We start from the raw sequence: 12,863 nt of genomic DNA, 5'->3' as shown, positions 1-12,863 counted from the left end.
AGATACACGAGGCTGGACTCTTCCCAGCCTGGGATAAAGCTGCAGTAATCCCTCCCCTGGAAAAGCAGTCAGGCAAGGGGAATATGAGAAGGGAGTGAGACTCTAGCAAAGCAGAGGTTGATTTCCATCACTTTAGCAATCACTTCGAGATCCCACAGAATCCACAGCTGCTGGTGGCAGTGACACCCTCTGCCACCACCTCACAGCCCTTGGGGAGGCATCCTGACTGTGGCACCTTTCCAGGGCATAACTTGGTCTGGGAAAGCAGCACGAAACTGGCTGAGATGGGGCTGAGCTTTAGGAGCTCGAGAGTGATAGAAGGGCTGGAGCAGGTGGTGGCTCTTCTGTCTGCTGGTGCTGAGGAGCTCTGAGCACCTTCACCCTTTCCTACACCCCTCTCCTGTAATATGTGGTTGAGGGCTGCCCTTGGTGTCTTGATTCTCTTCAAAATGGGAAGTGTTTTGGATGTAACTATTGAAAATACGGGCTAAGTCCTGCCTTCTGTACCAGTTGCTCCCCAATATTTCTGGGGGATTCCTCCACAGGTAGCAAACCAGCCCGTTTGCCCTGGGTCACTGTGGGTTTTCCACCTTGCTTTTTTTCTCTTATTGGTGCTTTTCACATTGGAAACAACTCTCAAATACCAGAGTCTTTGGAATGACACTTCTCTTATCATCATCCTTAATGATCAGACAGTGGTGGAGACACATCGCTGTAATTGTGTTTGTCTCCTTCACTGGCTTTTCCTTGTAAATTTGTTCTTTCATTTTTTTCTGGATGGCAGATATGTTAATGGCTGAGCAGTTTAATGTGTTTATCTTTTGTGTGCTGTATATTTTGGATATAGAAACAGTGAGAAGAGATAAGCATGAAGGAACCACTTCTGCATTAATGCTGGCAATTCTGACATTATAAATATATATGAGAGAGTTTCCGTGATTATATTTTAATGTTTCGTTTAATTCATTGATTCTCTGGGGACAAAACAAGAGAAAACCTCATTTGTATAATTTAAATGGCTAGCAATAAAAATAGGAGCAAAGAAAGGGACCAATTAAATAGCCATGCTTTAAAACCCGTGCAGATCCCATTCCCTTGCAAGGTCCAGTCCATGCAATGGAGCCTGTGTGGCTCCAGCCCCTTCTTTCCTGGACAGAAGCCATGGGCTGTGGAGCTTGTGGCAGCAGACTCCTGGCACCTCCTCAAGGAGGGCAGGACTGAGGGAATAAGAGAGGCTTGGGGACCATTTTCCATTTGAGAGGCAATGGAAAGGACAGCAGGGACTGGCAGGGGCAGTTCTTCCCATCCCCTGTGTGGACAGCAGACCATGTCATAGTAAGAGGTGAGACATATAAAATAAGACAAACTTGTGTAGTCCCTGTGTTAGTTGTTTGGTTCTTGAGCAGTTCCTCCTAGCAGAAATGTTCACCTGTGGTTACTTAGTTTAGGTACCTTCGTGCTACCTCACAATCTTGTTTGTTGTTTTCAACTCTGTCTGTCTCCAGCTCTGGGTTCAGGGTTGCACTTCATCATCTCACCCCTTTGTTTCCAGATTTCTCTTATCCAGCACAGCATGCCAAGGAACAAACATTACAATTCCTAGCTTTTCTCACAGTTGAGAAAAGGACTTGGGGAAAAAAGAAAAGCCCCAACAAACCCCACAAAAATAATCTATCAAAACATTTCCCATGAGCAAAGGCTGCTGGACCAAACACGCTGAAGCTTATCAGCAGACATGAAACACTGCTTTTCTCTTTCCCACTCGTTTTGAGTTCTCCCACCAGCACTGTGCATCTCTGCTCCCAAGGGGCAGGATACACACCTTCATCAGAAAGTGCCATGCACCGAGAGTTTCCTCCAGCCACTTCTAATTGCCAGCAAGAGAGGAGTCCATGGGTTATGACCCTTGTTCTGTGCTACAAGAGCAGGCAGCAAACATTGCCTCTGGTTTGGCAGCTTCAAGTCTGCAGATAAGAAATGTAAGGTCTTGCTGTCCAGTTGTGATGTACCTTTGCAGCCAAACCAGCCCAGAGTGAGGAGCTTTCCACATGTCCTGGCAATACCTCCTTGGCTTCCCCTGGCAGTAGGTATGGAGGAAGAGGAGCTGCTCCATTGTCAGACCCCCACATCCATCCTTGCCCCCCTCCTTTTACCAAGTTTTGCTTGATGAAGCAAAAGACTGGGAAAGAGTTGTTTGCTGTTTTCTAGGAGTTCTGGCTTCCAGTTCTGGCACTGAGCCTTGCAGAAAAGCTTTGCTGTTTCCATGACAAATTTGGCAGCTTTCTGGCTTCTGGGCTGTCATGCCTGGACTTCAGGAAGAGAATTAAGGAGATGAGATCAAAAAGAGCATTTTGTTATTTGAGAGCAAAGACTTTCCCATCCTACTCAGTCTTCCCACGCTGTGCTTGCAGATGCAGTGGCTGCTGTAGGTGTTTTCCTTCCAGGATGTGTGTCTGCAGATACATTTGAATCCACACTGCTGGTGCTGTGTGATGTGGTCTTGGTTAAGCCATGAATTTCCATTCACAGCCTGTGATCACACAGATATTCACCAGCGTTTGGAGGGACCACGGTGTTTTAAACTTGTATGCTTACATTGTAATTGAAGTGTATTCATATGTATGCATTCCTTATTTCTGAAGTCTACAAGAAAAGCCCATACAGAAAACTATTCATTATCTGAATTTTTGCTGTAAGAAGCTGCGCATCATCAGGACTATGTCATTCCCTTCAAAAAGCCTCAAGGAAGGGGCTTAAAATCTCTCACACCAAATTGCTGGAGGACACAGTTGCCCATTTTGACCCCCGACAGTCTGTGTGGAACAAGCAGATGGCCAAAATGTATCCAGCCTCGAGACCTGAGGGTAATGAAAGCATTAGCAAGAATTTTAGCTTTCCACAAGGGGAGAAAAGAATACAGCAGCTCAGACCTCTTAGAAAGATTTAATATGGTATTTATTTCAGATATAAATTTGACTGTATAAAAATGACACCTTTTTACTCAGACTGTAGTGCCAGGTCCAGCTCTCACTTGTAAATTAGGAATAGATCCATTCAGGCTATGGAATTACAGCAGCTGATGTGAGAGCAGCCTCACCTTGGCAGTATTTCATTCACCGTGTGCTTCTCTCTAATCTCCTGCGGGTATGAATCAGAAGAAATTCTGCTAAAGCCAACGGTGGTGGAGAGGCAATTAAAGAGTAGCAGGATCTTCATGTTTTTGGGGAGCAAGGAGCCTGGGCACATTCTGGGCACACAGAGGAGCAGCATCTCTGCCTTGCTGGGCAGTCAGAGCTGCGCTGGAGAGGTGACATCCAAAATGCTTTTGCACAAACTCTTGATCAGTGTCTAGTGTTGCTGTGTGGACACACCTCTGCACCTCACCCCTGATGTTCCAGCTCACCTGGAGGACCTTGCAGGGCTGGTTGTTCCCCACCCTCTGTTTCCCCCCCACTCACAGAGGAGCAGAGTGAAGCCTTGGCCCTGCTGCAAGGATATAGGAGGAGGATTTTGGAAAGTTTTGCCATTTCGTATCCTTTCCTTGATGCATTTCTGCCAGGGGCTGTGTTGGGTTGTTTGCTCCAGCAGGAGAACATCTCACCTTCGTGGAAGCTTTATGCATCAGCCCACTCCAAACACCAGTGTGTACTGAGCAGCAGTGCAGGAACTTACTGTTTGCTCCTGTGCTACCAAAGCCCAGAAGAAAATTCTGACAAAGCAGAAAGCTGGATGCAGCCTTGGGAATTCCAGGTTCAGGTCTGAGCTGAGGGAAGCAATTTGGGAGGTGACTGAGCCACAGTCCCTCAGCAATGAATGCTGCAACTCAGGGCCAGGTACCACTTACTGCTGCTGGTTGTGCCCAGTCATGCTAGAAAAGGTCTCCCTCCAGGCATGTGACTTTGTGAGGTCCTTGGGCTGCCTCTGGTACTGATTACAGCAGATTTAATAGTGTTATTAGTTTAGCCAGTGAGACCTTTATCAGAAGAGATTAGCAGGTGGATGAGAGCTTTAATATCCTTGGCAGATCTATTTCTCCCCCAGTAATTGCCTTAAGATGGTTTTATTTCACTGTCTGGACTTTCTTCCTTCTCCTTTTTATCTTTTAGCTTATTTCCTGTATGTTTTGTCACATTTTCCTTCTTCACTCTAAGAAATAGCTGCTCATGACTTGTGAGCACTGGGTAATAGGATACATCTGCCTAAAGACTCATTCATAAAGCCCTTTAATTCAGCAGCTCCATTTTTGTGGTGAGTGGCTGAGGACAGGAAAGCAGGGGTTGACTGAAAACACGTCAAGTGGAAAATTAAGAAAGGCAGAGACTCTGCAGAAGCTGGGGCAGCAGCCTGCACACCCAGGGATGCTGGTGCTTTTGTTTGGAGGTGCTTGGCCAGCCACACAACAGCCACCTCTGGCAGGGGCAGGGGGAGGCCACTGCTCACTGCTCTGCAGGTTGGCCCCAGAGCACCTGGCAGAGGGCTTTGGATGGGAAATGCCTGCTAGGTAAGGGAATGATTTAGGTTTGGTGATTTTATCCTACAGTGAACACAGCATTTTCTGTTCCTCAATGCCATAAAACCTCACAGAGACAAAGGTGAGGCATGTGGGGACAAGTTGTTAATTCCTGGATCTTTCATGTGCAGAAATACTTCATGTGTATTTTTTACAATAAATTATCCTTGGATAATTCACCCACCCCCCAGTGTACAACATAAACCAGTTGTCTTAGAGTGCAACGAGTTAAGAAGAAAAAGGTTGAGCGTAGAAAACATTTAAAATCAAAGGTCACATTGCAGGTCCATGAGATTCCCTTTCTCCCCATGAGATGAGGATAATCACAAGGTAATCAGAGCCCCCTGCTCGGGCAGTCCTGAGCCAGCTGCACTCTGGGCATTGATTTCTTCTGGGGGTGGCTTGCAATCAGCAAGAGACACCAAACAGGAGCATTCTGCTGTAGATCCCTCACTTGGAAAAAAGTTTTCTGCAAGTGCTGCACCCATCTTTTTTACTAAAATATTTTAAAATATTTCCTGTTTTTTTTCAAGCAAAGGAGAAAGAAAATCCCTAGATCAGGGCAGCCAGGAGCCTCCTTCAGGGTCTGGCAGAGGAGCCTGGTGGCAGTCACATGAGGCTGCATTGACTGCAGCCACGTTGTGTCAGCTCTGAGACTGAGGGCTTGGCCTAAAAATGATTAGCAGGCAGAGAAAACAACTACTGCAGTTCCTGTGCCCCTGGGCTGACCTAACCAGTAGTCATACCAGAAATTTTGGGAAAGTCTTATTTGATCCCTATACGTGCCAGGCAAGCAGTACTTTCCTGGAGGCTGAGTTTCCCAGAGGAATCCACCAATCTCTTTGGTTGTACCTGCTCATAGCTGCTCTTTTATTTGCTCTTCTAGCAGCTGCCAGTGATTTATTTCCATGGCGAATATAATAAAAAAAATGTAAACTGAGGTGCACTGGTTTTTCCTAGAATATTCACAGTGATACTTCTCTCATTCTTTGCAAGGATGTCACAAAACACTGGAAACCCAGGCAAGTCCTGCATTCTCCCTGTTCTTTTTGACTTTTCACGTCAGAAGAGCTCAGGTGTTGTTGCGTGTGGGATGTGCTGTGGTAAAGGGAGTGCAGGAGGAATTATGCTGGGGTTGCTGGTGTTGTTGATAACTTGTCAGCCAGCTTCCACCCTATTTTGAAGTCCAGAATCTGTAAGAATAATGTGTAAAATACCAGCAGGCAGCAGTTTCCCTTTGGAGGGCATTCTTCTTTCTGGGATGTTGCAGTGAAAGTGCTGACCCCTTGAGAGGGCTGATGAATATTAGAAGAGGGATGGATCTGTTGATTCTGTTGTGTTGCACTGGAGTGGGCACCATGCACCATTCCCTGGGGCTCCTCAGCTCTTTCTCTGGAATTGCCTGAGTGAGCATTTCTCAGCCTGTGCTGTGTCAGCGTTAACGTGCCCTACCTCCAGGTGACTGTGCCTTGCAAAGTTTTACCATTGAACAAATTATTCCAGGTCTGAAATCATCCTCTGCTCTTGCCTTGCTCTTTAATGTGGAAGGATTTTTCATAGGGATGTAAAAACAAGGGTACTGAATAGATCAAACAATGCTCAGCCCAGCAGCCAGCTCCCAGTGATGGCTGGTAGCACATCCTGGGAAGGAACAAGAGTGGAAGTTACAGGTTATATACCCAATATACTCTAGGTCAGAAGTTTCATCATTTTGTTAAAGAGCTGCTGATGGCCTTTTTTGCTCTGAAGTGTCCTCTCCTCTTGGACACTTTTTGTTGCTTTCAGCCCTCACCACTTCCTCTGCCTGTGAGCCCAAGAGCTGCCATGGTGTGAGAAGTGCTGCTTGCCCTCACACATCCTGTACAATCCTTTCACTGGCTTCCCCTGAGTATTTTGTTATAAGGAGCAGTGATTCATCAATCTCCATATGAAGGCTATGTAGCAGTCATGATTGTACGTACCTCAATGATACCTGGTATGAAAGATTGTCTCTTTTCCATCTCCCTGGTGGTTCCCAGAAAATAAACCTGTCACATCTTTGAGGCAGCACTGACAGTACAAGAACAGATCATGGAATATGCCTGAGAGGGTTACTGAGCAACAGCTGCCTCTAAGTCCTTACCAGAGCAAATGGATTCAAGCACTGGAACAAGCTGCCCAGGGCAGTGGTGGAGTCCCCATCCCTGGAGGGATTTAAAAGATGTAGGCATTTGGGAACATGGTTTGGTGGGGGCTTGGCAGTGCTGGGTTAATGGTTGGACTTGATGATCCTACAGGTCTTTTCCAACCGAAATGATTCAGTGATTCTAAGAAAGGCTGTTCTAAACGTCCTATTTTGGTAACGTGGTAAAATGCCTGTATTGATTTAAACAGCAAAGCAGAGAAGAAAGACCCATGGGGGAAGAGTGGGACTGAGATGCATTAACAGCATTTCTGTGGGAAAACATTGTCCTTGAAACACTGAAAATTCACATTTCCAGTCTGCCTGGGCACACTTAGTGAGAAACCCATTTCCTCAACCACACAATGAGTACGAGACGTTCGGCTGGAGCTCCTGTGAGGAAACCATCCGTGCTCACCAGCCAGGGCCGTGGCTGCTCCCTATTCCTCGAAGGACCAGGAGTGCCTTGAATGCCCATCAAAGCACCTGCCATCTGATATGAGGACCTTGTGTGGCCTGGAGGACACTCAGATGTCTTGCCAGCCCTAAATAAAAGAGATCTTTTATCAGATAGGAGAGGGAAGAAGCCACCTTCCTGAATGCTGAGGTTTCACCTCCCTGGGATCCAGGATGAGTCAGCCAGGCACTGCTGAGTTCCACAGACCTGTTCAGGTTAATAAAATCACTGCCAGAGCCCAGGCAACTCACAGGATGCTGTGTGGCTTCCACATTGACGTCACTGCTTCTCATTTACCCTTGGGTGAGAGTGACCAAAATCCATTACTACCTGGCAGCCACTGGGTAAAGCCCTGCAAAATAAATCAGCGTTCTGCACAGCAAACAGGTGTCTGCAGCACAAAAGGAGCCATTCAGATAGCAGGGCACAAAGGGATTTTTCATCAGGGGAGTGAAGACATGAATAGGTCATTAGAATGAGGGGAATTCACGGGCAGAGAGTGATAACAGAGAAAAGCAGGGGAAGATTTCACTGTAGAGACAGTGGAGAAGTGGTCGCGGTGTGGGGGATAGAGAAGAAGCAACCAAGGAGACAAAGAGGAGTTAAGTGAGCAATTCAACTTTATTATAGGAAAACAGGGACACTGAACAAAACTGGAAAATACATTTAGAAGTGTGAAGAGGATATAACCTTGCCTAGTGGAAGTGATTTTTGCCACTGTGAATCTCAGGATTCAGTGGTCAGGAGTGCTGTGGGGCTGGAGGAAGGCATGGGCACCTGCATCAGGAGGGGAAGGCCCAGGTATGCTCAGGAGAACACAGTCCCTGGTATTTCCATCTCCGTGGAGAGTACAGAGACTTCCAGGCAGGACCCAGGCATCAGCTCATGAATTCAGAGAAAAGAATTCTCCTCTGGGATATTTTAAAATATGGATGTCTTGCATCTTTGACTGAATCACTTGATCCTGTCCTATTTCAGAGCCAGGCCACCACAGGGAATGGAGCTGGTCTGGTAACTCCATGGTCCTTTCATTGTAGTTTATTCAGGGCAGGATTAAATACACAGGTCAGGGCAATGTAGGGGTTACAATATTGTGTTACATTTGGTCTGGGGATGGAGAACATCTTTTTATAGACATGGAATCAGTGGGCATTCAGAGTGAGCTTTTGATGCTCCTCAGTCTGACGCTTTTTGCCAGCCCTAAAAATATGCCTTGAAAGAGAAAATAAAATCTCTACAGGGTTTTCTCCACAGCTACTAAAAATCAGGCAGTAGGTACAGTCCTATATCACCTGCAAAAATGCAGATGTTCTTATCTCTAGCACACATAAAAGCCATAAATCTGGGTAGTTGTAATGTCTTGTTCGTTCATATAAAGAGAATACAAATTGTGGGCAGCACTGCCTGGTAAGGAGGAATCTTTCACTTCCCAGTCAGATCATTGTTAACATTAAATGCTATTGAGCGATCATTACAAGGGTTAGGTTGAATGGCTATTTTCTTGTCTCTATTTTTTATGCCAACAAAAGGTCCCCTGGAAGGCAGCAGGATATTATATGAATTTGGATTTCCTTAAACATCCTTCCCTCGTTCAGCAGGGGAAAAAAAAGTGCCTATTCATCAGGAGCCTGAGTTCCTTTAAATTCAAAATCCTCTCGCAGGGACAGCTGCTATGTTCAGTCTGGGCTTTGCTAAGGGGACAAACCTGCTGTGCCAGGTGCTGGGGCACAAGTAGCTGGGCATGGGCTCTTCTGGCACCAGGAGATGCTGTACATCCCCTCTCCCCTGGCATCAGGCAGAGAAGGGGTTCCTCTCTGGTATCATTCCAGCCTTTTGGATCTTTATTGTACATTTTTATCTCCTACCTGTTGCCTGGTCTGATGTGTTTTCTCTTAGATCTTGGCAATAAAGCTCTCCTTTGTGCATACAGATCCAGTGATCCGAACAACAGAATGCTCAAGTTTTACTGGAGTCTTTCAATGCTAACAGAATAAAAGTATACAATTTATTTATCAAAGTCTCCTTTAAAGGAGAAGATGGACGAAATAGGCTTTAACCTACTTGTGATGCTCAGGAAAAGCAAGCACTTTGATTCGCTCCTTCCCAGACAAACAGCATTGCATTAGTTGTTTCTGATTTTATTAGCTATAAACCACTTTCTATTTTTATTTTCACATGCCATTGACTTTGTTTGGTACAGACACAGCTGAACAAGGCTGGTTTTTCAAGTGCAAATCATGTTAATATATGCCCAGTTCATTCCACTCCACACACAGGAGGACTGCTGTAAGAAAGAGAGCTGATACCCAAAAAAATATTTTCCTGTTTCATTTCCTACATCACCTCTGGGGCTACGTTATCCCTTCTGAATTCCCAAATGTGGAATGGTGATGGTTACTTAGTACTTCTGGCACGGTCTCTTCACATAAGGAGAATTTTTTTGCATGGAGGAGTGAAACAGTGCAAGCAGACAACAAAATAGCAAGGGGTAAAGTGTGTGAAATTCTCCATTTACTATTACTTTTTATGATGCTGTTTCCAGCATTTCTTCACTGCTCGCAACTACAACTGATGGATTTGGAGCACAGAGTGCCTCTTATCACTGCTCTTCATTGGCAAGTGTGAGCAGCAGCAAGCAGTCAAATCGTTGCTGTATCCAAACAGCATTTCTACATCCAGGGATGGAGCTGCAGGGAGAGCTCACTCGTTGGGAACTTGATCTGTCTAATTATGTGACTGTTGACTGGGCAACGGGATGCACATCCAGTCATCCCCAGCAAAAAGAGTTTGTCTTAAAATTTCAACTGAGTTAAAATGCATCATCTTTTTATCTCATTACCTGTTTCTTTCCCTGTCACAGCATTTTTGAACTGCTATCAAGAGTTATTAGAAGAAAGCTCTTTTCCATCATTAAATACTGGGTTCAGAATGATCTCTAGAGTCCTTAAATGCAGATGAGGGCATGAGTGGCACTTCCTGACCAGAATTACAAGGAAGTGTTCTCACTGGAGACAGTATTCAGAGGTGGATGCTGGCGGGAGTTCAAGTGTCCACACTTATTCTTATGGCCATGACTTCCCTGATATCTCCTCTCCATGGAGGGGGTGGTGGGGGGTCCTTTCCTCGCAGGCTCCACTGAACTCCGGTAAGTGAGCAGCTCTGGGACTGAGGATTGAGTTGTCCCTTCAGTCAGAGAGAAGTTAAAGAGAGAGACCATCCTTTGGTGGTATTTGCTCTTCATTTCCTTGGCCGATCTGTAGAGATTCCCAACGAAGCAATAGCAAATAGGGTTGAGGCTGGAATTAGTGAGGCCAAGCCACTGGGCAAAAGGTCTGAGCTGCAGGATCCAGGGAGAAGGAGTCACATCCTGCAAAGATTTGGGGATGTTGAAATCAATCCAGATGTCCATCAGGTAGACAGGCAGCCAAGAGATGGCGAACAGCAGGACCAGGGCCACCACCATCTGTGCCACCTTCCTGCGGATCTTCAGCCTGGAGGCTGGCAGGGATCGGTTCAGGGCAGAGCTCTCCTTCAGCTGGCTGCTGCGGCTCCACAGCCGGCGCACCGTGAGGAAGCAGATCACCATGTTGAACAGGACGGGCAGGCAGTACAGGGCACAGAAGAGTAGAAAGTTGTAGGCTTGCTTGAGCCTCTCCTGAGGCCAAATCTCCCTGCAGATGGAAAACACCAGGGGCAAGCCCTCCACTACCCCGATCTCATCCCGCTTGTTCATGAAGATGAGGGGCATGCATATCCCTGAGGACAACAGCCACACCACCAGGATGGTGCTGAGGATCCTCTTCTGGGTGAAGAAGGAGCGGGCGTTGAGCGGGTTGTGCACGCTGTAGTACCGGTTCACGCTGATGACCGTCAGGCTGAGGACGCTGGCGGAGACAGAAACGGCCTGGATGAAGGGCACTGCACGGCACAGGAAGTCCCCGTACACCCAGGCTTTGTAGATGAGGTTGCCCACGGTGATGGGCATGCAGATGCACACCACCATGAGGTCACACACCGCCAGGTTGATGAGGAGGCTGCGGGTGGCGCTCAGGCTGGACACCCGGCTCCGGCGCTTGCGGGTCAGCACCCTGATGGACATGATGTTGCCCACGAAGCCCACCACAAAGGACACCAAGTACATCACTGTGAGGCTGATGGTGACGGGCTCCTTTGCAAAGAGGAAGAGCATCTTCTCCAGCTCTTCCCAACCCAGCTCCTGGCTGCCATTCCAGAGCCCGCCTTGGGTCTGGTTCTCCTCCTGCCAGAGCTGCAGAGGGTCAGGGGGGGCCCCGGGTTCTGGGGGAGACGAATCCATGGCTGAGCGCCCCCCGGGCAACCTGGGCTAACGAGGCAGAGCCTTCTGCGCTGCTTCCAGTGCTCCGGACATGGCGAGCTGGGATCAGCTCTGCCTGCAAGAGAGGATGTGGAGAAGGGGGGTCAGCAGGGGTTCGGGGCAGCGATTGCCCTTCACAGGGAGCTGCCGGGCCAGCAGTGGCTTATCCGTAACTTAGTTGAGAAGCGGCCGTAGCGCGGGGCAGCCGAGCTGGGCATCGCGGCACCGGCACCGGCACCGACATCGACATCGACATCGACATCGACATCGACATCGACATCGACATCGACATCGACATCGACACCGGTCCGGCAACCGCGGCGGGACCGGCGGGAGCCCCTGCCCGGCCGCGGGGAGACGGCGGCTCCGCTGGGAGGACGGGGAAGGAGCCCCGGTCCCCCCGCACCCCGAAGAGCAGTCCCGGCTTCGGTCCGCAGCCACTCCCCCCGCTCCCTCAGTCCCTCAGTCCCTCAGTCTCTCACTCTCTCCTTCCCCGGAAAGTTGCGTGTCCTGCGGCCGCGCTGCCGAACCCCTGCCCCGGGCTGCCCCCAGGCCCCCGGTTCCCCCCCGTACCCCCCGGTTCCCCCCGGTTCCCCCCGGTACCCCCCGGTACCCCCCGGTTCCCAGTCTCTCCCGCGGTCCCGCGGCGCGTCGGCACTCACCGGGAGGAGGGCGGGCAGCGCCGGCCGGGCTCCTCCCGCCGGCAGCTCTGCCGCGGATGTGTGCGTGTGTCCCCGTGTCCGTATGTCCCCGTGTCCGTGTGTCCCCGTGTCCGTGTGTCCGTGCGTGTGCGCGGCGGCAGCGCCCGACCCGCTGCCACACGCGCGTGCTCGCACCCACGCACCCACCGCACCGCCAGCCCGGCGCACACCCCGCGGCGCGCACACACTGCACACCCCGCACACACCCCGCACACACTGCACACCCCGCACACAGCCCCGCACACAGCCCGCACACAGCCCCGCACACACTGCACACCCCGCACACAGCCCCGCACACCCCGCACACAGCCCCGCACACCTTGCACGCCCCGCACAGGCACAAAGCCACATACAGAGTCCTGTTCTGCGACCCCGCGCACGCACACACGCGGACCAGACAAACCCTACACGCATCCCTCAGCACGTCTGGAGACCCGCACACTCTGCGCACCCTCCCTTGGCACACACGCTCGGCTGCGCGCACCTTCCTACAGGTGCCCTGCACGCGCACAGGGACCCTGAGCATCCACAGCCCCACTCCCTCCTCACCCACATCCCCGCTCCCGCACCTCTGCGTGTCCCCTCACGCTTTGCACCCCCAGATGCTTCCCCTGCACCCCTCCCCGCACGCAGGTGCGGCTCAAGCCCCGCAGCCCCTTCGCACCCCAAGAATACAAACACACCCCACTGTCCCCAGCGCT

At 49.6% G+C, this 12,863-nt stretch overlaps 1 protein-coding gene across 1 annotated transcript; it reads right to left on the bottom strand.

The window, feature by feature from the left end:
* Nucleotides 1-10,114: 10,114 nt before the first annotated feature.
* On the bottom strand, nucleotides 10,115-11,443 carry LOC134050606 (galanin receptor type 1-like). Its single transcript, XM_062503760.1, has one exon. It carries the CDS (start codon nucleotides 11,441-11,443, stop codon nucleotides 10,115-10,117), a length of 1,329 nt encoding a protein of 442 aa, XP_062359744.1.
* Nucleotides 11,444-12,863: the final 1,420 nt, after the last annotated feature.

Source organism: Cinclus cinclus, chromosome 16 (genome assembly GCF_963662255.1).
Source record: "Cinclus cinclus chromosome 16, bCinCin1.1, whole genome shotgun sequence".
NCBI lineage: Eukaryota > Metazoa > Chordata > Aves > Passeriformes > Cinclidae > Cinclus > Cinclus cinclus.
This window is presented reverse-complemented; position numbering and strand designations above follow the sequence as displayed.